Source organism: Miscanthus floridulus, chromosome 9 (genome assembly GCF_019320115.1).
Source record: "Miscanthus floridulus cultivar M001 chromosome 9, ASM1932011v1, whole genome shotgun sequence".
Lineage (NCBI taxonomy): Eukaryota > Viridiplantae > Streptophyta > Magnoliopsida > Poales > Poaceae > Miscanthus > Miscanthus floridulus.
The window spans coordinates 19,361,598-19,387,354 of NC_089588.1; the positions used below are offsets into that span (position 1 = coordinate 19,361,598).

The window sequence follows — 25,757 nt, forward strand, 5'->3', positions numbered from 1 at the left end:
CGACGATACAATGCGCGTACTACAATGAAGTGCTAGGTATGTGTGTGGGGGACAGAGGCTGAAAACGATATTAGTAGTGCTCCATTAATATATCAGTAGCTAGCAGCAGCCCACTATGAAATTTAACATGAATTGCACGAAATTGGTTGGTTTTAGTTTTACACTAGCGAGTTCCCTGCGACGGCCGGCATATATATAAATTTGTGTTACACGTGTTACATGTTCTTAAGTGTCTATTAACCCAGTTACTAGGGACGAAAGCAAAAATGGAACACATCGTTTTCAGGGACTCGTTTTAAAAGTTTTATCACATTTTTAATAAAAATGGAAGTAGAAATGGAACGGCTATATGGAAATGACAACATTTTCTGACCGTTTTACCGTTTTAGTCCAGAAATTCCCGATGATATTATGCCGTTTTTATCTATATTCCACACTCCTCCAATCCTGTGGCTTTTGAACCTATCAGTTTACATGTATGTATAAACTTGTATGGGTAGCAAAGCATTATATTATTGTTAGTTTTAGGGGGGGGGGGGGGGGGGGGGGGGGGGACAGTAAAGCATGTTTGAAAACTTGGTTTATCATTAATTGTTTTTACTACACATTATCAATTTCCAAACGATATTGATATGCCAAAATACCGGTGTTGTATTCATTTATAGCAATATCATTTTTGTGAAAAAAATGAAAACAAAAACAATTTAGGCCTCTTCCGATCATTTCTGACCTTTTTCATCCCTACCAATTACATTTAGCGTGCAATGGATCAAAGGAGAGTCCGTTTTAGCTAGAAAGCTACTGTTAGTAGATGGTTATACCCCATGAATGCATCTATTCATAATTAACATGGTTTTTGTAAACTTTTATTTTCTATGACCATGTATGTGAACTTTTTTTTAGAAACACAGACGCAGACGTGCACATACATGCACGCACAACCAATCTCTATTGGCACCTTCGAGAGACTAAGCTGGACCGAAAAATTATCTTGAGATTAATGAGGTCACTACAGGCATCTCACTCTCGATGCACAACGCCTACTAGTGAAAGAAAGTGTTGTTATTACATCCTAAAATAAATTCAAGAAATGCAAGCACCGTGCTAAGTCGAGGACTTTGATGAGCAGGTTCCACCACAAAGAACGTAATCAACTGACCTAATCCCAGTTCGCAACCATCTATGTGAACTTGATGTCCAAATAGCAAATACTTTGTAAGTATGTAAATGTACACACCACACAAATTCATTGGAAGACTTTTGCAGTTTTTCTTCATTTGTTTTCTTTATTTGGTGCTGAGTAGCCTTCCACTTTTGGCAAAATTGCACCCGAGTCTTATTAGCTTTCGTCCGTCTCACTACTTTAGAAAACTTAACTGAGGCGGGCAAAATCAATTAACCGAGGCGAGCAAGCCAACCACCTCCGTCAAAAGGTCATGGTTAATCGGGCCTTAATCGATTAACTGAGGCGGTTGCAGTAAAACACCCGCCTCCGTAAATAATTTCATGAATTAAAAAAAGCCTAGCAAGCCCAGTGGCCCACTGAAAGCTCTAGTTTGGTTTTGGTTAATTGATGAAACCCTAAGTGCTAACCTAGTTTATCAAAGTGATTATGAGATAGGTAGCACTACTCCAAGTGATGAAGCAATGGCGAAGATCATGACGATGGTGATGGCATGGTGATGATCAAATGCTTAAACTTGGAAAAGAAGAAAGAGAAAAACAAAAGGCTCAAGGCAAAGGTAAAATTGTAGGACTCATTTATATTCTTGCAAACTAGTTGTGGCAAGCTCTTTAGTGTAATTAGAATTGAGAGCTTGCTTTGTTATTTTAAGTTTATCTAGTGGAGCTCTTTAGAGTAGCAAGATTGAGAGCTCTTAGTGAGTAGTAACTTTGCAAGTTGTGTGCCTAGGAATCATTGCAACTAGAATTGTTGGTTAGGTGGCTTGCAACCCTTGTAGAGCTAGAGCAAGTTTGCTTTTCGCTATTTGTCATACTAATCAAATTGCTACGTCCTTGAGCAAGTCAAAGTGGAGGAAGTCAAGAAGGAGCAAGTGATCATATCATGTGATGTGGGACAACATGTGATCTTATTGATGAATCTATTTTTGTTGCTCCCACTAACACTTCTTGTAGCACTACCACTTCCACTTCACCCTTGATTGATGGTCTCGCTTGTGAAAACTCACTAAAAGTAGAAAATGAGACCCTCAAGGAGGTGAATGAGCTCACTCGTGCCTTAGACAATGCCTATGGTGGAGATGCCCGCTTGCTAAAGTGCTTGGGTAGCCAAAGGTTTTCTCTCAACAAAGAGGGATTAGGCTATACCCCCAAGAAAGGCAAGGCGGCCTTTGTCACTCCCAAAGCTAGCTTTGTAAAGGGCAATGGTCGGTTTTGCAATAGATGCAAGCAAGTTAGGCATATATTGCAAAACTAACAAGAACAAGATACCTAATGTATCCTCAATCAAATTTGATTCTTGTTACATGCTTTTTAAGGGTGCCAATGGTGTGAAGGCTAAGTTTATTGGTACACCAATTGTGGGCCCAAAGAAGAAGGCCATTTGGGTACCAAAGACCTTGGTAACTAACCTTCAAGGACCCAAGCAAGTTTGGGTACCTAAAAAAATTGATCTTCTTTTGTAGGTCAATTATAAAGCTGGAGGAAGGCATTAGGTGCTTGATAGTGGGTGCACACAACACATGACCGGTGATCCAAGAATGTTCAATTCAATCAATGAAAACAAGAGCGATGGGATTGATAGTATCACATTTGGTGACAATGGCAAAGGCAAGGTCAAAGGGCTTGGTAATATTGCAATATCCAATGATTTGAGCATCTCCAATGTGCTACTAGTAGAGAGCTTGAACTTCAATCTATTGTTGGTAGCTCAATTGTGTGATCTTGGTTTCAAGTGCATATTTGGTATGGATGATGTAGAGATCATAAGTGTAGATGGCTCTAACTTGATATTCAAAGGATTTAGATATGAGAATCTATACTTAGTGGATTTCAATGCTAGAGAAGCTCAATTGTCAACATGTTTGATCACTAAGTCTAGCATGGGTTGGTTATGGCATAGAAGGCTTGGTCATGTTGGAATGAAACAATTAAATAAGTTGATCAAGCATGACTTAGTTAGAGGCTTGAAAGATGTCACTTTTGAGAAAGATAAGCTATGTAGTGCATGTCAAGCCGGAAAGCAAGTTGGTAACACACATCCTAAAAAGAGCATGATGAGCACATCTAAGGCATTTGAGTTGATGCACATGGACTTGTTTGGACCAACCACATACACTAGCATTGGTGGAAACAAATATGGATTTGTGATTATGGATGATTTCACTAGATACACATGGGTATTCTTTCTAGTGGACAAGAGTGATGTGTTTGCAATATTCAAATCATTTGTCAAGGGCATTCACAATGAATTTGAAACAACCATAAAGAAAGTGAGAAGTGACAATGGAAGTGAATTCAAGAACACTAGAATTGATGAGTTGTGTAATGAATTTGGAATTAGACATCAATTCTCGGCCAAGTACACTCCTCAATCAAATGGCTTAGTTGAAAGGAAGAATAGAACTTTGATTGACATGGCAAGATCAATGTTGAGTGAGTACAATATGAGTCATTTATTTTGGGCCAAAGCAATCAACATGGCTTGTTATTATAGCAACCGACTCTATTGTCACCCCATGATAGAGAAGACACCTTATGAGCTATTGAATGGGAGAAAGCCCAACATAGCATACTTTCGGGTCTTTGGTTGTAAATGCTACATATTGAAGAAAGGCACTAGATTGAGTAAGTTTGAGAAGAAATGTGATGAAGGTTTCTTGCTTGGTTACTCCACTACTAGCAAGGCTTATAGAGTTTGGAATTTGGCTAGTGGTACTCTTGAGGAGGTTCATGATATGGAGTTTGATAAAACAAATGGTTCCCAAGAGGAAGATGAGAATCTAGATGATGTAAAAGGCACTCAATTGGTCAATGCAATGAAGAACATGGACATTGGTGATATAAGGCCTAGAGAGGTGATTGATGTTGAAGATGACAAGAATCAAGTGCTCTCTAACTCAAATGTGCAAGCTAGTGGTTCTCTTGATCAAATCCAAGCAAGCACTAGTGATGGCAATGTGCAAGATCAACAAATGGCTAGTTCATCATCTCAACCAAGTGATAAATCAAATGCTAGCAATCAAGTGCAAGTGCTTCAACCAACCAATGTTGCAAGAGATCATCCATTAGACACTATCATTGGCGATATTTCAAGAGGTGTGCAAACAAGATCAAGATTGGCTTCATTTTGTGAGCATTTCTCATTTGTGTCATCCATTGAACCTAAGAAGATAGATGAAGCTTTGAGGGATGTTGATTGGGTCAATGCTATACATGAAGAGCTAAACAACTTCACAAGAAACCAAGTATGGGATTTAGTTGAGAGGCCTAAGGATCATAATGTGATTGGAACCAAGTGGGTTTTTTTGGAACAAGCAAGATCAAGATGGGATATTAATAAGGAACAAAGCAAGATTAGTGGTTCAAGGTTACACTCAAGTTGAAGGTCTTGACTTTGGAGAAACATATGCCCCGGTTGTAAGATTGGAAGCAATTAGGATCTTGTTAGCCTATGCTTGTGCCCACAACATCAAGTTGTATCAAATAGATGTGAAGAGTGCATTTCTCAATGGGTACATCAATGAGCTTGTGTATGTTGAGCAACCTCCTGGTTTTGAAGATGAAAAGAAACCCAACCATGTTTACAAGTTGAGAAAGGCTTTGTATGGATTGAAATAAGCACCAAGAGCATGGTATGAGAGATTGAGGGATTTCCTACTCTCTAAGGGATTCAAGATGGGAAAGGTTGACACCACTATCTTCACCAAGAAGCTTAGAAATGACTTATTTGTAATGCAAATCTATGTTGATGATATTATTTTTGGTCAACAAATCAAGATTTTTGTGAGGAGTTTGGCAAGATGATGGCAAGTGAGTTTGAGATGTCTATGATTGGAGAGCTTAGTTACTTCCTTGGTCTTCAAATCAAGCAAATGAAGAATGGCACATTTGTGAGTCAAGGCAAGTACATCAAGGACATGCTTAAGAAGTTTGGAATAGATGATAGTAAAGCTATTAGTACACCAATGGGGACAAGTGAAAGCCTGGATAGTGATGCTAGTGGCAACATGGTGGATCAAAAGATGTATCGATCTATGATTGGAAGCCTACCCTATGTGACCGCATCAAGGCCAGATGTGATGTTTAATGTATGCATGTGTGCTAGATTTCAAGCCTCACCAAGAGAAAGTCATTTGAAGGCAACAAAGAGGATATTGAGGTACTTGAAGCATACACAAAATATTGGATTGTGGTATCCTAAAGAAGCAAGATTTGAGTTGATTGGATATTCGGACTCTAATTATGCGGGATGCAAAGTTGAGAGAAAGAGCACATCGGGCACATGTCAACTATTGGGAAGATCACTTGTCTCTTGGTCGTCAAAGAAGCAAAATAGTGTAGCACTTTCAACGACCGAATCGGAATACATTTCGGCCGATAGTTGTTGTGCTCAATTACTTTGGATGAAGGCTACTTTGAGTGACTTTGGGATCAAATTCAAGCAAGTTCCATTGCTATGTGACAATGAAAGTGCCGTAAAGCTCACCAACAATCCGGTTCAACATTCAAGAACAAAGCATATTGATGTTCTCCATCATTTCATAAGAGATCACCAACAAAAAGGGGACATTTGCATTGAGAGTGTGGGCATCGAAGATCAACTTGCCAATATCTTCACCAAGCCACTTGATGAGAAGAGGTTTTGCAAGCTAAGGAACGAATTGAACATACTTGACTTCTCCAATATATGTTGATGCACCCCCACTTATACGACATGCCTCTCCTTTGAGCAATCTACAATAAAAGTTGATTGGCATGGCATACATCCTTGCTAAGGATATAATTAGTGCATCTAGACATATTTCACATTTGAATAGGCTCATTCATGAAAATCAAATGAATTTGATGCTTGTATGGTACCACTATTGCTTGTATGTTTGAAATGATCTAGTGGTAGCATATGACATATTTGTGGGCTTGTAAACCTAGTGTTTGATCTATAAAATGAGCTATAAGTGTTTAACTCAACATGGTACAACATAACCCTTATTTGGAGGTGTGAAGAAGCTTGTCCTTGGATCAAACCGAGTTAAATATCTTTTGCAAAGTAATCTAGATTGAATCAAATTGGAAAAATGATCCTCATTTCACATGGTTTCACCCCAACCTATCTATAATTTGAGCTCACCTTTTGTGCTAATTGTTGACAAAGGGGGAGAGAAATTCACAAAGATAATAAGATAGGAGAAGCAAACAAATGAAGCAAACAAATGAAATGACATTGTAAGGGGATCAATCAAAAATGCACATAAGTAGGGGGAGCAAGCTCATAAACTTGTATGTTGCATTTTAATGTGCATTTCATATATTTGCTTGCATAGCACAAGTTCTAAATTTCTATATCCATGCTTGTGTGATGTATGCTAGTTATAGGCTTGAATGATGAAATGAAAAACTAGCATGCATAGGCTAAAGTAACTAGACCTATGTTCATTCTATGGAAACTAGACCCTTGCTTGTAATATTGATCTCATGGGGTATTCTAGTTTTTGTGTATGTCTAGTTACTAATGGTGCTAAGGATGGTATATTGGTACACTCCAATTGGTATCATGCTTCAAAGGTCCATCTCTTATACCTTAGCATCATTTGGTAGAAATTGACTCCTATATTTCCTATCTAAGCATATGTGCAAGCTACAATCCAAACTCTTAGCACATATGTAGGGGGAGCAATTGCTACCATTTGGAGTTCATGAAACTTGTCCAGATTCTTTTACACATGGTAGATATGCTTGGGCAAGAAACGTGAATTCAATTAAATCTCAATTCATATCTTTGTGAAAGGGTTATCATCAATTACTAAAAAGGAGGACATTAAAAGCTCTAGTTTGGTTTTGGTTAATTGATGAAACCCTAAGTGATAACCTAGTTTATCAAAGTGATTATGAGATAGGTAGCACTACTCCAAGTGATGAAGCAATGGCGGAGATCATGACGATGGTGATGGCATGGTGATGGTCAAATGCTTAAACTTGGAAAAGAAGAAAGAGAAAAACAAAAGGCTCAAGGCAAAGGTAAAATTGTAGGAGCCATTTTGTTTTAGTGATCGAGACACTTAGCGAGTGTGATCACATTTAGGATCGATAGCCATACTATTAAGAGGGGTAGAACTCATATCGAAACGCGGTTATCAAAATGCCACTAGATGCTCTAACTCATTGCATATGCATTTAGGATTTAGTGGAGTGATAACACCCTTGAAAATGTTTGTGAAAATAAGCTAGCACATGTGCACAAAGTGATACACTTGGTGGTTAGCACATTTGAGCAAGGGTAGGAAACTCCATCGGCGGAGTGTCCGCCCATAGAGTGCGAACAGTCCGACGGTGCCACTGGCACCCTAGACAGAAAAGACGGAGGTCACTGGGAGTGACCGGATGCTGGCCTTGGTTGGACCGGTGCGTCCGGTCAGGTGTAACAGCGAAGACGCTGGCGTCGGTCAAACGACCGGACGCTGGGTCGCTCTGTGACCGGACGTTGGCAGGGTGCGTCCGGTCAGTGCTGACGTACGCTGACGTGGGGCGTACAGAAGAGACATTGAGTGACCGGACGCTGGGTGAGTCCGGTCGGGCATCATGAAAATTCACGTTTGGAACCTTACTGGAAACGACCAGACGCTAAGGTCCAGCGTCCAGTCACTTTCTAACTGACGCGTCCGGTCATCACTTGACCGTTGAAATCGGGTGATCGGCATCTGAAGCCGATGACATGTGTTGCACATCGCACGACCGGACGCTGAGGTCCAGCGTACGGTCAATCTGACCGAAGCGTCCGGTCGGCACATGTTCAGTGCAGTAAGGAGCCCAACGGCTCTATTTCATGGGGGCTTCTATTTAAGCCCCATGGCCGGCTCAAGCTCACTCTCTTGCACATTTTCATTGACATAGCAATCTTGTGAGCTTAGCCAAAGCCCTCCCACTCATCTCCATCATTGATCCATCATCTTTGTGAGATTGGGAGAGAATCCAAGTGCATTGCTTGAGTGATTGCATCTAGAGGCACTTGGTATTCATGTTTTGCTGTGGGTTTCACTTGTTGCTCTTGGTGGTTGCCACCACCTAGACGGCTTGGTGCAGCGGTGGAGGATTGGCACGAGTGGGTGATTGTTCGTGGCCATCTCTGGTGATTGTGAGGGGATTTGTACCTTCCTCGGCAGAGCGCCGAAAGGTAACTCTAGTAGATTGCTCGTGTCATTGAGTTACCTCACTTGTGGATAGGTTCTTGTGGTGTCCAATCGTGTGGACGAGGTTTGTGCAACACCTCTTAGCCGCCGAACCACCAAGTGTTGGTTGACACAACGGGGACGTAGCGTGTTGGCAAGCACGTGAACCTCGGGAGAAAATTGGTTGTCTCTTGACATTTGGTATTCTCCCGATGATTGATTTAATATTCACCTTGTGATTGGTTCACTCCTCTACACGGTGGTATAATCACCCTACTCACTCATTTATATTCTTGCAAACTAGTTGTGGCAAGCTCTTTAGTGTAATTAGAATTGAGAGCTTGCTTTGTTATTTTAAGTTCATCTAGTGGAGCTCTTTAGAGTAGCACGATTGAGAGCTCTCAGTGAGTAGTAACTTTGCAAGTTGTGTGCCTAGGAATCATTGCAACTAGAATTATTGGATAGGTGGCTTGCAACCCTTGTAGAGCTAGAGCAAGTTTGATTTTCGCTATTTGTCATACTAATCAAATTGCTCTAGTTGATTTGTAGATTTTTAAATAGGCTATTCACCCCCCTCTAGCCATATTAGGACCTTTCACCCACCGAGCCCACTCCCGAGGTCCACCGAGCCCGCTGCCGCCGTGTCCGTGTCGCCACCGTCGGAGAAGGGCCGAGCCCTGCGCCACGCCTTTGCCATCAGATCCGGTCGAACCACCTCCAGATCCGTGTCTCCACAACTAGATCCAATGCGTGGGGGAGGAGGGATCCGCCGTTGAGAGTGGGGAAGAACCATTGCTTGGGGAGGAGCGGCACCTTAGCCTGCTCAGGTTGGGGAGGGGCATCACCATCGGATCTGCGCCTCCACAACTACATCCATCGCCAGCAAGCACGGGCAGCCAGATCCGGCCGCTCCACCATGGAGGAGGGATGCTAGTCACGGAGTAGGGTCAAGGAGGAGGGGTGAGGCCACGCCGCGCCGCGTCGGGAGCCCGTAAGGCCACGCCGCTGCACTGGGAGGCCGTGCCACGCTGGGAGCCCATGAGGCTGCGCCGCTGCATCGGGAGGCCGCGTCGTGCTCGTGCCTGCGAGGTCGGTCCCTCCAACACCGCAGCTGATAGAGGTGACGAAGGGAGAGAGTGAGAAAGGTGAGTGTTGGTATATTTAACGCACACAGATAAATCCGCAAGCGCACGAATACCGCTGTAGCTTTCACCCAGAAGTATTCCAAGTATCGTATCCATAGGAAAAAGTGTGAGACTAACTACGGTCTAACTTAACAAGAGGTAGCGACTAGGTTAAGGTTTAAGTTAACTAGGAGTAGCAACAAGGCTAATGATAAATAGGAACGTAGAGAGGATAACTAAAGTTCTCTAGTTCTGACTTGGGTAAACTTATGTCTTCTACTATCCAACTAGGGACTTTACTAGGGAAACACACCAGCAGAGGATGCCTTCCTTCGCAATCGCGTCCTACGTGTGCCTACAGACGGGAGGTGGACTACAAAGGATCAACGAAGCTATATAGTACATGCTATATAGAACTTATGTCACTCACGCGATCTACCACCTTCCAAAATGCAGGGTGCATCCACGATTAAACTAAGTCTAAGCACCACCCTTACACTTACGATTAATACTTTACTCCCCTATGTAGAGAATAAAGCACTCAAAAGAGTCGCAAACCTGATGAACAATATAAACAAGATGCTTACTTGAATCAGAAGTTGATTACCAGAGAAATCTCAGAGGCAAGCTCAGATATAACTTGGATCCGCCAAGGTACAAGCCGTAGAGAGAGCATCGATAGGTCAGCACCTCCTCCATACTCTTCCCTCAATCTCCATCTCACTATTTCTATTTATAAGACTAGATCCTATAGAGGACTAATCTTCTCTTGATAGCTGGCTCTGATCTTGACGAGGAGAATATGAATTATGGTTTCAGGATGGATCCAGGGAGAGGGGTACAGGGCTGTTTATATAGGCCAGAGCGTCGAACGTGAGCCCTTGGATTAAACCAACTTAAAGGGCGGCGTAGATGCAACCTAGGAGGCAGTGGAAAACCGACATTGCGATGCGGAGGCTGACAGGTGGGCCCAGGGGCCGCTCGGCATGTAGGTGGGGCCGCCTGGCCCCACCTGGCAGCGCCTCGGTCTCTGTTTTGGTGATTTGCCTTCTAGAGTGCTCTAGAGTCTTCCCGCATCGGTTTCACAGTGGAATTCCATAATTTCGTTTGACGAATAGGTCCCCTTGACGGTTTTCTGGATAAACCCTGCTGAAAACACAGATTCACCAAAACTCGTGTAAATTATTAGTTTAAACCCCTATACCTATGTTTGGTGATGGAATTAAGTATAAATGCAGGTTATGTTGACGGTTTATAATTGATGTTAGTGACCGTCAACAGTGAGGGAGAGGATCGAGAGATGCGTGAGAGAGGGGAGAGTGGAGGGAAGGGGTAGGCCTACGCTGCTGCCTTGGAGAAAGAGGAGAGCTGTGCCTTGGAGGGAAACAGAGCGGCGCCTTAGAGGGAGTGGTCACAGTTAGGGTTTTCATCCCATTATATATACTCAGCTCTAGATATTGGGCCTAGAAACAGTAGCGGGCTAGGCCAGAATTTTGGACCGCCTCCGTTAATCGAGTAACCGAGGCGGTTCTGTTACATTGCCCGTCTCGGTTAATGCTTAACCGAGGGGGTTGCTGGGTCGGCTACCCTACCACGAATAACCGAGGCGGACAACTGGCCCAATCGCCTCGGAGGCCTTTTTCCAAACGCCTCGGTTAAGTTTTTTTTATAGTAGTGTCTCAAGTATAGCTCCTAGCCCCAGCATGAAAACTTGCATTGATCTCTTAACTCTTATATATCTCTAAGTGGAAAAAGGTTCCACCAGCAAGATACGAAATGAGATGCACAGATGACAGCTGCTAAACTAAGGGAAATTGCTCCAAAAATATATGTAAAGGATTTTGTCCAAAGCCGCATGTCATTGAATTTTGTGCCTTTTAGAATGCATGTTTGAGGGTTTTCGATGAGCTGCATGCATGCATGTTCTTCCGTTGGCGCGACGTAAGCAGGAGAAGATATGGGAAAGCGCGTCATGGTCCATCTATCTAGCTATCTCCAAGGATGGAAAGTGACCTTTCGGACGACATTCTGTAATGTATAAGCCCCACTATGGATCCGAGATCGCCTTTTTGTCATTTCTTTCCATCACTTTTCTTTGTTTATACGCTCTCTAGTGCGCACACTATGGCAAGCACTTTGTGCAGCAGCAGCAGCGGCAACATACTTTTATTATTATTATGATATACGGATGGACTTCGTTATCACGATGGACTGAACCTGGTCACCACTCGAATTATTACTACCTACTAGATAGAAGACTTATTCAAGCCTTTTCTAAGCCGAGCGAGATTCACGAATAAGCTCTGTTATTAGATAGGTAATTATAATACAATGAGCTAAGAAATAAGTACTCTTTCCTAAAAGAAAAAAAAAGATGGTTCTTGTTGTTCGACGAATCAAATAATTTAAATTTAGTCAATTTTTTTTTTAAAAGTTGATGGCATTCGATTGGTCATGGAATGTATTTTTATAGTAAACTAGATATAAATGTTGATACCGTTTTCTAATCTATGAAAACTGAATTGACCTTAAAAATTTTGACTTTGTTTAATTAGAATTGCATTCTTTTTAGGACGGAAGAAAATGGTTGAACCAAGTCCAAATAATCTGTTGTTGTAGGTCGGCATGGAGTTAATTGGCGTAAATTTGGCGATTATTTGGAGCTCATACAGAATGATATTTCGATCAATTCCTAATGGATGGAGAAGCTATAAGCAATCATAGACTTGCCTTATGATTTTTTTTATTTTGTATCCATTCTCTCTTTTTTCAGCTCATTAGATAAATAAATTGTAAAAACTTGACTGTATGCGATTGCGAGGCAAAAAAAAAAACAATTCTATTTTCTAAAAAAAATATATTGCGGTAATATAACTTTTCGCCTTGCAAATTAAAGGAAGCCTGCACTTACTAGCTAATGCATGGTTGGGCAAAACGCAAAGAAGACTTAGGGGGTGTTTGGTTTTTCTTTCTAAACTTGTCGTTGTCTAATCGAATGTTCGATACATGCATGGAGTATTAAATATCGACTAATTACAAAACTAACTGCACAGCGTGCGACTAATTTGCGAGACGAATCTTTTAAGCCTAACTAATTCATGATTTGACAATGTAGTGCTACAGTAAATATGTGCTAATGACGGAGTAATTAAGCTTTATAAATTTGTCTCGTGGAGTACTGACGAATTATGTAATTTGTTTTTTTATATCCAAATATCCTCATACGACACCCTCATATCATACCTTCTAAATTTTAGTCGATCACCGGATCCTAGCACCCCTTGGTAGTGATGAGGCGTGCTAAAAGCAATAGACTAGCTACCTAGCTAGTGTATATAGACGTTGCAACCACTGACGACGGCTGCTCTTATTCTTCCCTGCCCGTTGAACGCTTTTTTAACCGTGTGGATCTCGCAGACCCCTTCGTTCTTGGTTTTGATCCTTCACACGCACGGAGACACCACTTTTGTGGGGCCGGACCGGCCGGGTGAGCGATCGAGCCGGCGTGCGTGCGTGCGTGGCGCGGCTCACGAGTGGGCGCGCCGCCGCGCTAGTGGGGCGGCACCACCGTGGCTCGTGGACGTCACCGTCGAGACCGGCCGACGCCGGAGGACGTACGCGCTCGCGCCCATACGGCGGCCGCTCGCCTGTGGCTCTGGGCGGCCACCGCCATATCTCGTGCAGGCGCACGCGCGCGTGCGTGCCTCGACACGACGACGACTGTAGTACAGTGGGGTGGGGTGGACTGTGACTGTACTTATCTGCATGGATCCGTCAATCTAGGCCCAACTGCCGAAATGGCCCATTCTTGCCTGTCAATACAGGGAGGAGGAGCCTAGACTGGACAAGTATATTGGTAAAGGTACTGAGTTTTTTTTTTTGAAACCTCTTATCTAAGTACAGCTGCAGAATCTGTTCATGCACAGATACACACTCACGCTATGCACGCACACCACCACACACACCACTTGTGCACTACTAGATCTACAACTACACACAGATAGCAACCGCGTCCTTCTTGAGATCACCGAGACCATCCAAGGCTCGAACACGCGACCTATGGCCTCCGCAACTGGAGCGCTCACCAACTGAGCTACGGCTCGGTCCCGGTAAAAGATACTGAGTTTGTTTTAGTGAATGGATCGAAATTGTTCCGGCTTCAACTTCTATCAAAGACAGACACCGGTACAAAACTATTATGAAAAGATAGCTGCAGCTATAAACTCTCTCACAATAGCTCTAGAAGCATTATGACACAGAGAGTTTAACATTGTTGACCAATCCTGTAAAACAATGGCTATCATGGGATGAAAAAAAAATACATAGTGGCCCTGTTCGCTTAAAGCCTGACTTATCAGTCATGATAAAGTGTTTTTCTTTCACAATAAATCAGCGAACACGCCAAAATTTGCGGTCTCGGCTGATCCTCAGGTCGCTACAACAGTGCCCAAAGCTGCAATGGTATTTATGTGTTGTCCCTTTTATTCTCTTTCCTCGCTGCTACAGATCCTGCATTCTAGTTGTCACCTCCTGTTATGTCTGTATGATGGTTGATGCCTTCTCCTTCCGGCTACCACCAGATCCGGTCTCTGCGCCGACTATTGTCTTTTCCTCAACTACATGGAAATGTGTGCATAACAAAAGAGAAACAATTTTCATAAAAAAAACAAAAGAGAAACAATAACTGCTGTGAATCTATACCTCCATGCACATTTAATGGTGCATGGTAGGAAAACACATATTTGTAAAGGCAGATTTTATTTTCTTGTTGCCATCGTGGCCCACTGATTTCGTCGTCACCACGAGGAGGCTCGGTCGCTGGGGTTGTAAAGTCACAACGACACTTTGTTACGGATGAATATTTCACATTTTTTGAGCCATTGTGAGAGTGTTGGCTTAGGTAGCCAAGCACAACTCATTAATTAATTACTCTTTCATCAGCGAGCAAAAGGGATGGAGATCGATAGATGGGGTTAGCTAGCTACTAGGGGAATCTCAAATTCGTGAACATCGTCGTCGTCGTGTCGTCTTCTTAGCACGCCTGATTACTCAGTTTTTCCTTCTGGATAAGGACTTTTTACCTACGCAATATGGTGCATTCTGTTTGGATCCATATATATATTTTCGTTCCGTGCCCTGCTTGAACTCGTATGCTTTGTTCGTTTTCAGGCAGGCCGGGTTTCAAACCTTTCGGTCCCTAAATAAAGAACAATCTGGTATTCTGGTCGACGGGTGATGTATGATGTATCATAAGACACTGCACCTTCTAGTGGCAGCAAAATTGTGGTAGCGAGTTTGTGGCAGTGAGGATTTGAACTCGAGACCAAGTTTACCAACCAGTTTAACAAAAAAAAAAACTTAAACCCGTGCCAGAGACTCCTGATGTATCGCCGCTAGGCCAATTGTTGCCGTGGCCCGTGGGTCTCCTTCGCCAGTGACCACCACATTGTCTCCACTTCCACCCCAAAAAGGTAGAAGCCCTCCCCTTGCCTGCTGAATTATCCTACTTTGGGCCGTGCACAGAGATAGATGGGCCTATCATATCGCGGCTGTTTGGGCCTTAGATGGTAAACTGTTTCGGTTCCCCTGTCACATCCATGCAAGTCATCAGTTGAGCCCACAACAAATCGTGGGGCAGAGCTGAATTTCTGCATCGATCTCATGCTGCACTCTTCTTCCTCGTTCTGTACTCCGTGAAAAAAAAAGGAGCTAAACTTGGCATGCTTCAACAAGGAGTTTTCCACCACGAAAAACGGTGCCCCTCTAGCGAGTAGCGACTCCTGTCCGCTCGAACTCGCCTCTTTTCCGCTGCAATTCAAATCCGTCCACCTCGCTTGTGTGTGTGTATATATACACGCACGACGGAAATCCAGGCCGCCCGGTCGTCTCTGTCCTCCTTGAAAGAAGCTAGCAGCAGGTTTCGACAACGGACACACATCATCTACCAGTGCTATAGCTCATCCGTGGGTGCCGGCAATGGTGTCCTCCCGAGCGCTCATCGGCCTCCTCGTCGCCGCGTCCTCCCTCGCCGTCGCTCTCTCGGGTACGTACGTACGCACCTGCAGTGCATGTGCATGCATATGCGTCGCCGCCGGCCGGCCGGAGTACAACTGCATTATTGCATGCTGACACCGGCATGATCGAATGCATGGTGGCATGAACGACGTACAGATGGCGGCGCGACGTTGTTCAGTTACAGGGCGGGGAGCCCCGACGGGCCGGAGAACTGGGGGAAGCTGAGCCCGGCGTACAAGGCGTGCGGGCAGGGGAAGCAGCAGTCCCCGATCGACATCGTCACCAAGCAGGCCGTCCCCAACGCCCACCTCGACTCCCTCAACCGCACCTACAGCGCCGTCAGCGCCACGCTCATCAACGACGGCCACGACATCACGGTATGCATGGACGATGTTCTTCTCTGATGGATGGTTTGGATTTGATCGATCCTACTAGCTTGCCGCATTCATGAATGCATGCAGCTGGAGTTTGGGGGCAAAGTTGGGACGATAACCGTGAACGGCAAGGTGTACAACTTCGACAAGATGCACTGGCACTCGCCGTCCGACCACACCATCAACGGCCAGAGGTTCCCGCTGGAGCTCCACCTCGTCCACAAGAGCGCCGACGGCGCTCTCGCCGTCATCGGCATCCTCTACCAGCTCGGCACCCCTGACTCTTTCTACTACCAGGTAGCGAGGAATTAATCTAGTCTAGGATACACACACATGAATTGCACCTCCATCGATGACGAACATGAACATTGATTGATCAATGATCACGCATCTGCAAATGCAGCTGAAGCGGCAGTTTGTCGAGATGGCCAACGACCAGTGCCACTTCGGCGAGGAGGAGTCGCACGTGGAGGTGGGGCTCATCCACCTGCGCTCGATGCAGAAGCGCACCGGCAGCTACTTCCGGTACACGGGCTCCCTCACCGTGCCGCCCTGCACCGAGAACGTCGTCTGGAGCGTCCTGGGGAAGGTGAGGCAGATCAGCAAGGAGCAGCTGGAGCTGCTCAAGGCGCCGCTACCGGGGAACGACAACCGCCCCACGCAGCCGCTCAACGGCAGGAAAGTCCAGTTCTACAACCCGCCCAACAGCACCATCTCCTTCCAGATGTAATGTGATGTAACAAACTCGATCCATCGTTCATGATGTGAAGTAGATATATATATATATATGTGCATGGTTGCTCATTGCCTATACATTGGTGTAATATTTGTGACAGTAGTGTTGAATAGGTTTAATTAATTTGTAACACGTCAATGTATGTCTAGTCTACCTCTCAGTTTGTAATTTGAATATTTTTTTTAAAAAAAATAGAGACACTGAAAAGTATCTCAAATGTGATATCTATCATAAGTAAAACAAGATACTTTGGCAAACAATGACCAATAAAAAAGAAAAGTACAAAGAGGCCCTTTGAGGTCACATCTTCTTCTTCCTTAAAAAACATGTTGCTCGCTGGAGATTGAAAAACACACCGTAGAGGTAGTACATACAAATTTTCCCTACCATTGATGACCAAAGAAGCCACTCGCCGCTCATAACAAGATCTTGAAACTGCTAGAAGAGAATTGGCTGGGCTCCCACCCCAAATAACGAATGCTTATTTTCCAGTACTACCAACTACAGACGGTAGAAGCTCTTGAAACTTGTTGCAGGAATTGAACGAAGAAGTGAGAAATCGTTACTTCCGTTTGGCATTGAACAATGGTAGACTCTATGAATAGGCTAGCAAAAACTAAAACTTTAGATCTGCAGAACTTTTGCCTGACAAGCTAAGGCTATCGGTGTCACTGGAAGGAGCGTCGTCAAATATTAAGGTGCACAAGAGCCCGGAGGATGTTATTCCAAACCAAAATCGGTGTCACTACCTCGCTAATCTCACCATGGAAACACCAAAGCCACCTACATCTCCATTGTCATCGGAGAGAAGGGACCACCAGACCCCGATGTCGAAAGAATCCACATGTGGTCACTACTGAAAAGTAGCAACGGATAGATTCCGCCATATGTGCTCTTGTAGTCCAACAAAGGTACGCCATGCATGTCCAGCCCTTCGTCCTATGTTCTTCCTTCGAGCTTCTTTGGGAGAAACCCGGCCTCTTTCTAGGAGAAAGCCTTCCCCATACACCTTTCCTTCGTAGACAAGATGTTGCATGAGAGGTATGACTTATCAAAAGAAGATCCATGAAGATGAAACCGCTCTAGATCTAAGAGCAGCCCAATTGCTCCAACGTGTATGGTAGTCCCAAGCTCCATATCTTCACTGAATGCCAAATAGACTCAACTAGTGTCTTCGCGAAGTGTCAAAGTGGTCTATAGGAGCACCAAGTGCTTGGTCTAACAAAATAACGAAACTATTACTAGAGGGAGTGTTGTGGTACTGGAAAAGTAGAACCCTTCTAACTCAGAGAGGCAGAAAAGCTAAAATACTGAACTAGTTGTTCACATCACATAGTGTTAAACATTGCCTGGGATGGAAGAGTCTGTTCGCTGGTTGGTTTCTGGACTGATAAGCCTGGCCGGTGCTGGTTTGTTGTGAGAGGAAAGCACTGTTGGCTGGCTGATAAGCCCTGACTGAAACCAACAAGCGAACAGGCTGGGAGAATGAATGGCTCACCACCTTCCTTGTCTAGATGGACTCCACCTTTTAGCTTTTCCAGAGCAATCTAGAATGTGTCCAAGACTCACAAGAGAACAAGCAAGAGCTAGGAATCAAAGTTTACCTTGCTTTTTTGTGAGATTATTAACCACTCTATCTGTGTCTATGCCAATTTTAACAAAAGTAGAATGCAACATATTCATCGTGGTCGTAACTGAAATGTTCATTATGTATATATGCTTACCTTGGTCAAGCCCTAAGGCACGTTGTTACTAAAGTCCGCTATGTGTACATGCCTAGTCAAGCCCTAAGACACGCTGCCACTTTAGCTTTTCTTGGGCAGATAAAGCCATTAGGAATCCTTCAATCAATTACCACCAACAAAACGTATCCTATGGTAAGATTGTTGCTTCTTGTGGCCTCTCGACAAATATGCTATCCGATTCAAAAAAAAAAAAGCAAGTAGCATCCGGACGGACGCCCGCTCTGGAAGCCCTGCGGCTGCTGTGTTTTCCCTTGGGTCGGCGACAACGCAGATGATGGGTGGGCACGCGGCAGCAGTGCACAGATGACAAGATGACAAGAGCACGTGCGTTTCGGGACAAAGCGTCCGGGCGCGGACGATCTCGGCAGCAAAGTGGAGCTCGCCTGCGAAGCGTAGCTCTGTAGCATGTAGAAGGCGCCGCCGCACGGAGCTAGGCGACGACGCGCAGAGGGCAGGATGGGACGTGACGATGGCGCAGAGATGGGAGGGGAAGGACAACAGTGGCGGCATGTAGAGGATGTTGGCTTCCGTAGGGACTCCCTTGGGGCCCACCGCTGCAACATCGGTGATGTACTAATGAAACATGCCTGGATTACTATTGAAACATGTATACAATATCTTTGCTGCAACATCGGTAATGTACTACTGAAACATGCCTAGATTACTGTTGAAACATGTATAATCGTTGTTGCAACATCCGTAAACACAACACCTACAAGGCTGCAACATGCGCCTAAAGCACCTGCAACATGCTCTCAAAACACTTGAAACACTTGAAACAAAGGCTTACAACATAGGCTTTCAGAGCAATATCTCCATGCAACACAACACTTGCAACATGCACCTAAATCACCTGCAGCATACGCTCGAAACACTTGAAACATTCAAAACATAGGCTTGCAACATAGGCATTTTAGAGCAACATCTCCTTCTGCTTGGGCGAACGGAGGCTCATCGGCACGTAGAGCTTGTTGGAGGTGCGTGGAGCTCGTCAACAACGCAAATCTCAACGGCACGCAAAAGGCAACACCACACGAGCCGCACGGAGCTGGACAATGGCGCGCATAGGGCAGGCAAGGGCGGGCGCGATGACGCAGAGGGCAGGTGAGGGCGGCGGCAGGCAGGTCATCGTGCCCGCAGCGGCATTCAGATGACCAACGCGGCGTATCATTATCGAAAAAACAAGGTGTTATTTTAGCCCTTTTTTTGCATGGATTGTTGGTTCTTAATTGTAGTCCGTGGACAATTATGCTATCCGATAAAAAAGGGGTGCCATTTAACTTTGTTTCTTCTTCTTTATGTGAGACAGCAAAGTTATCTGCAAAATTATCCAAAACTGAAAAATTCTGACAATCATTTAAGTACAAAATAGCGACCAACATGTATCCAAACTCAGAAAATAAAAACAGATCAACCAAAACTTGCCAAACCAAATCTCAATTTCAAATCCAATTTCAAGAAGAACTATGTACACAGCTCAACTACACGTCTACTAAAGCACAGCAACAACCAAACCGAAAGCCACGGCCCAACTACCCAAGCCTACACGGGCGGCCTGCCTACCTGTCCCTGCGCCTGCACGCGCTACAACGGCCCAGATGTCGCCACGCGTCCGTCGCCGTCCATCTCGGCCGCCCACTCCGCGGCCCGCCTCCCGGACGCGAACCGCCGCATCCCACCCAGCCCCGGCGCCGCCGCAGCCGCCACCTCCGCCGCCGACGCAGCCTCCACCTCCTTCGTCTCCCTCCGCCTGGCCGTCTCAACCACGGGCGGCAGCGGCGGGGACTGGTCGACGCACTCGACGCTGTTCCTGGACCTGTTCCGCCGCATCAAGAACGCAAGCCCGCCGCAGCACCCGCCCCCGCCCCCGCCCCCGCGCGGCCTCGGCGGGCGGCCGAGGCGCGCGCGCTCGCGGTCGGAGAGCACCTTCCCGATGCAGGACACCTTGGGCGAGCCGGGCTCCGGGACGGCGGCCCTGGGCGCGCGCCCGCCGCCCCCCGTCTTGGCCTTCTTGGGGAAGATGGCCGGCGGGGGCGGGTGGTGCCGCCCCCGCCCACCGCCCTGGCCGAGCTTCCCCGAGAGGCCGATGATGGGCGCCGCCGTCGGCTTGAGGTTGCCCGAGAACCGCTGCGAGGCGCCGTTGTTAGCGCCGGGGTGGTTCTTGAGGAGGCACTTGGGGTTGGTGTTCTCCTTGAGGGAGTCGTCGCGGTCGTACACGCCGCTGATCTCGGACCACGCGATCTCGTCGCCGATGCGCAGGCGCGTGGACTCCGCCGGGTCGCCGACGCGCGAGGCGGCGGCCATGAGAGCAAGGGAGCGAGGGAAAGAGAGGCGGACACGAGATTGGAAAGAGAGGAAATCTCTCCGTCTCCGGCGTGCGCGTGGGGGTTTTAAGGAGTTCTTTGGTTGACTCGTTGAGATTGATGTGATTGGGGCGGCTGCCAATTTTTCTCCTTGCTCCGTTCCGTGGGCCTGGTCTATAAACGAGTACTCCTGGGTCTCCAACCTTTTTTTTTCCCAATAAAACAAATAAACAATGGCGCGGACGCTCACTTCTCACCTTTGACCTTGCTGTGCGGTAAAACCATCAGCCGAACAACTTATAGTTTGGAGCCACAAAACATTTGCTTGCATCACACCACACTTACCGTAAGCCTACCTATGTACGTCATGACTCGAAAATTTCATTCTTCGTCTCTCGATCGATCATGCTCTCTTCTGTCCGTCCAAACCTCCACTCCCCCATAATAAAACTCCTAGTGCTTTTACTAAGACTAGTAGTACGTAATGAATTAGAGATAAAAATCCTTCTTTAGTTTACTGTCCTGTTCATGAATTAAACTCACAACCTACATGTCCAACCATAATACATAGTCCGATTCCAAGTTATTAGAACAGATGATTGCAAGTAGTATGTTTCGTTTGTTGCAACGCACGTGCATGTTGACTGGTATCTGGAGTTTGGCGGCGAAGTATTCCGTGGTTGAGTCATGTGCAACGAATGTTTGTTAAACATTGATGTTAATTATTTTCTCAAACCAAATATGGTTTTGTTTTGGTTTAGATATTGGTGACTATAGGCCAATGGCCCCCAATGGATGAAGCATTATCTCGAAGAGTTCGCGAGAACACATGCAAAAGAAAATTAAAGCCTCGTTATCTGCTATAAAGTATATATCTCTAAGGCTAATGTTGATTTATGATTTGGTTGAGAATTCTATATAAAAAATATTGCTAAACTCTTTGAGGATATAATTTCTTTTCTCTCTATAAAGTATATATCAAAGGTTGTTGCCATCTTCTCTCTCTCTCTCTATATATATATATATAAATTTATATCTTGAGAATATAATTTCATTTTTGAAAAAGAAATGATAAAAAGTGTGTTATTAAACCTAGCTAACTTTTTTTATGAAAGAACGACAAGAAATTTTCCATACTTAATAAGTCTAGCTAGCTTTAGTTGAACTTTTCTAATACATCCTCAGTCACAAATTATAGATCGTTTTGGTTTTTCTAGGTATATAGCTTTTGTTATGTACTCAGATATATACGATATGTCTACATATGTATAATAAAAGTTGTGTACCTAAAAAGTTAAAACGAACAATAAATTAGAATGGACGGAGTATGTTTTACTCCGATGGATCTATATTTCGGTCTAGATGCATGCTGCCACATCCGGGCCAATGGCGATAATGATTGGCTCCATCCATGCCGTGACACCAAATAAATGTACTGTATGTCTTCCATATTCATTTTTTTATTTTTAACATTTTGTTAAATTAATTTTAAATCTAACACTGTTTAATTTTTTTTTCAAAACTAACACTTTTGGCCGCGACTATTTCCCTGACGCGGCGAAATGCCTGTAGCGCATCATGCATGGTGGCGCGGTGAGAGGGACGACGTGGCGACGACCGGAGCGCTGACCGGTGACGTGGCAGGGTCTGCCGCACCACCGATCTTGGCGCGGCTGAAAGCTCTAGTTTGGTTTTGATTAATTGATGAAACCCTAAGTGCTAACCTAGTTTATCAAAGTGATTATGAGATAGGTAGCACTACTCCAAGTGATGAAGCAATGACGAAGATCATGACAATGGTGATAGCATGGTGATGATCAAATGCTTAAACTTGGAAAAGAAGAAAGAGAAAAACAAAAGGCTCAAGGCAAAGGTATAAAATGTAGGAGCCATTTTGTTTTAGTGATCAAGACACTTAGTGAGTGTGATCACATTTAGGATAGATAGCCGTACTATTAAGAGGAGTGAAACTCGTATCGGAATGCGGTTATCAAAGTGCCACTAGATGCTCTAACTCATTGCATATGCATTTAGGATCTAGTGGAGTGCTAACACCCTTAAAAATATTTGTGAAAAAAGGCTAACACATGTGCACAAGGTGTTTGCAGGGTTGAGATGGGTTTGGGTCCCTCTCTCCCTCCCGCCGAGCTTGCGAGGCGGGATTCGGCGCTTTTGGGAAAATGAAATGTCTATTTTCTATTGCGCCGGATGCAAAATTCTTGGTGGTTGGCACATTTGAGTAAGGGTGAAGTAGTTAGAGTTGAAATGGAGTTGGTCGAAATGATGCTGGCGTCGGTCTACTGACCGGACGCTGGGTCACTCAGCGACCGGACGCTGAAGGGCTACGTCCGGTCGAGCTATCAGACGGCACAGTCGCTAGGGTTGAGCACCGGACGCTGGTCTGCGTCCGGTCAAGGTGGACCGGACGCGTCCGGTCGAAAAAACATGCCTCGGGGAGCTTACTGGAAACGACCGGACGCTGGGGCTTCAGCGTCCGGTCAGTTTTACCGGAGCGTCCGGTCAACTTCGTAGCCGTTGAAATCTGACGAACAGCGTTTGGAGCTGGTGACGCGTGGCGTCCATCGGGTGACCGGATGCTGAGGGCCAGCGTCCGGTCGGTATGACCGGAGCGTCCGGTCGGTATGACCGGAGCGTCCGGTCAGAGCGTGTTTTGCCCAGTGAAGGGGTACAACGGCTCTATTTGATGGGGGCTCTATTTATAGCCCCATGGCCGGCTCAAAGGATAACTTTTGCACATTTTCATTGACATAGCATCCTTATGAGCTTAGCCAAAGCCCTCCCACTCATCTCAATCATTGATCCATCATCATTGTGAGATTGGGAGAGAATCCAAGTGCATTGCTTGAGTGATTGCATCTAGTGGCACTTGGTATTCGTGTTGCGCTGCGGATTTTGCTTGTTTCTCTTGGTGGTTGCCACCACCTAGACGGTTGGAGCAGCGGTGGAGGATCGGCACGAGTTGGTGATTGTTCGTGGCCGTCTCCGGTGATTGTAAGGGGAGTTGTACCTTCCCCGGCGGAGTGCCGAAAGGTAACTCTAGTAAATTGCTCGTGTCATTGAGTTACCTCACTTGTGGGTCGGTTCTTGCGGTGTCCAATCGTGTGGACGAGGTTTGTGAAACACCTCTTAGCTGCCGAACCACCAAGTGTTGGTCGACATAACGGGGACGTAGCGTGTTGGCAAGCACGTGAACCTCGGGAGAAAATCGATTGTCTCTCTTCTTTGGCATTCTCCTGATGATTGGCTATATATTCATCTTGTGATTGGTTCATCCCCTACACGTCGGTATAATCACTCTATTCACTCATTTACATTCTTGCAAACTAGTTGATACAAGCTCTTTAGTGTAATTAGAATTGAGAGCTTGCTTTATTATTTACATTCATCTAGTTGAGCTCTTTAGAGTAGCAAGGTTGAGAGCTCTTAGTGAGTAATTACATAGCAAGTTTGTGTGCCTAAGTATTCATTGCAACTAGAATTGTTGGATAGGTGGCTTGCAACCCTTGTAGAGCTAGAGCAAGTTTGCATTACGCTATTTGTCATACTAATCAAATTGCTCTAGTTGATTTGTAGATTTTTAAATAGGCTATTCACCCCCTCTCTAGCCATATTAGGACCTTTCGGCGGCGTCGCCGCACCATCACTCACGGCGCGGCAGGAGAGGCCGGGAGAAGTCGACGCCTAGGAGGCCAGGAGAGGACGACGCAATGTCTGCACTCCGGAGACTGCAGACGCAACTCGTGAGCGCCCCATGGCTGGGTCCACGTGTCAGATCCCGTATACGTGTCGCCGTAAAGAAATACACATCGTTCGGTCAGATTCCGTGGTGACCATAAATAAAACAACATGGACCACGCCGCCTGCTCAACCATGTGGCCACAACTGCCAGCGCTTGCTGTAGCTCTGACGAGACGACGCCTCCCTCGTAAATCGTGATGATGGTCATCCGTGTACACACAAAGAGACGCTCGCTCGTGATGCCTGACCGTCTGTGTCCACCCCGTATGGTGGTCATCCGTGTACACACAGACGGTGGACTAGAAGATGGTGTTTTCTCGAAGAATTAGCGAGAGCACACTACACTACGCATTGGGTGGTTGGTCCTGGCAGTACTGACGCCTAGCGGTGGGGGTGCAGGCGTGCCGCAGCCGTTTCGAGCGACCGGAGGCACGCCACACTGGAATTCGCCGCGGTTTCAGGGCACCGGTCTTTTGACCACCTTGGACCCACCGGAGTAGTAGTGCTGTTGGCTGCTGCCTCTTCACATGTTTCTGTTCCAGTCAGGAGCACGATTGGCTACCTGGCTACCTGCTACGGCCGTCGCTCGATTCCCCTGCAAGGCTTTCAGTCCCTGGCTGCACTGACGGAGCCCGTGTTTAGTTGATGAAAAGTTGGAAAGTTGGCTAGTGTAGTACTTTCGTTTTTATTTGGTAATTAGTATTTAATCATGGATTAATTAGGTTCAAAACGTTTGTCTCGTAATTTCCAACCAAACTGTGCAATTAGTTTTTTTTCGTCTACATTTAATGCTCCATGCACGTATCGTAAGATTCGATGTGATAGATACCGTAGCACTTTTTGGGAAAACTTTTCGCGAACTAAAAGGGCTGAACAGCAACGTATTGTCCGTCTCCAGCAGGTACAGCTTGACAGCCACAGGTGACCGCCGAGTCTCAGCCTGCTAGTACCAGACGTTGGACCATGACACTGTCAAATATAATCTTCCAGATTTTGTCAAAGGAGAAACTGTATTATGCATGGACATTCCTCGCATCTCTGCTCTGGACTTGACCCATGAAGGTTCACAGGAACGGCATTGCGAGTAGTACGTCGTCGCCTGCCGCGCTGGATGCTTGTACTGTGCAGCTTGTTTTTCAAAAATATTTTTAAACAATTTGATAACTAATACGTATACACAAACAAATATCGCTAGATAACAGTAGATTTTTTTTACAATAAATATATTTAGCGATATAAATGTTTTGAGACAGAATTCTTTTTGCATGACGGGCACCTGGTAGGGCAACCACGAAATTATTTGACCAGTAAACAATTTAACGGCTGAGTATTTGTGTTGTGACCGAAGGAACACAG

The 25,757-nt window shown here is 45.4% G+C and overlaps 2 protein-coding genes across 2 annotated transcripts; one reads left to right on the top strand and one right to left on the bottom strand.

Moving 5' to 3' along the window:
- Nucleotides 1–15,346: 15,346 nt before the first annotated feature.
- On the top strand, nt 15,347–16,669 carry LOC136481496 (alpha carbonic anhydrase 7-like). Its single transcript, XM_066478836.1, has 4 exons — nt 15,347–15,512; nt 15,641–15,861; nt 15,946–16,155; nt 16,262–16,669. Exons 1-4 carry the CDS (start codon nt 15,446–15,448, stop codon nt 16,586–16,588), a joined length of 825 nt encoding a protein of 274 aa, XP_066334933.1. The 5' UTR covers nt 15,347–15,445; the 3' UTR covers nt 16,589–16,669.
- A 3,091-nt stretch (nt 16,670–19,760) lies between these two features.
- On the bottom strand, nt 19,761–20,764 carry LOC136481497 (uncharacterized). The gene has a single exon (XM_066478837.1). It carries the CDS (start codon nt 20,641–20,643, stop codon nt 19,924–19,926), a length of 720 nt encoding a protein of 239 aa, XP_066334934.1. The 5' UTR covers nt 20,644–20,764; the 3' UTR covers nt 19,761–19,923.
- Nucleotides 20,765–25,757: the final 4,993 nt, after the last annotated feature.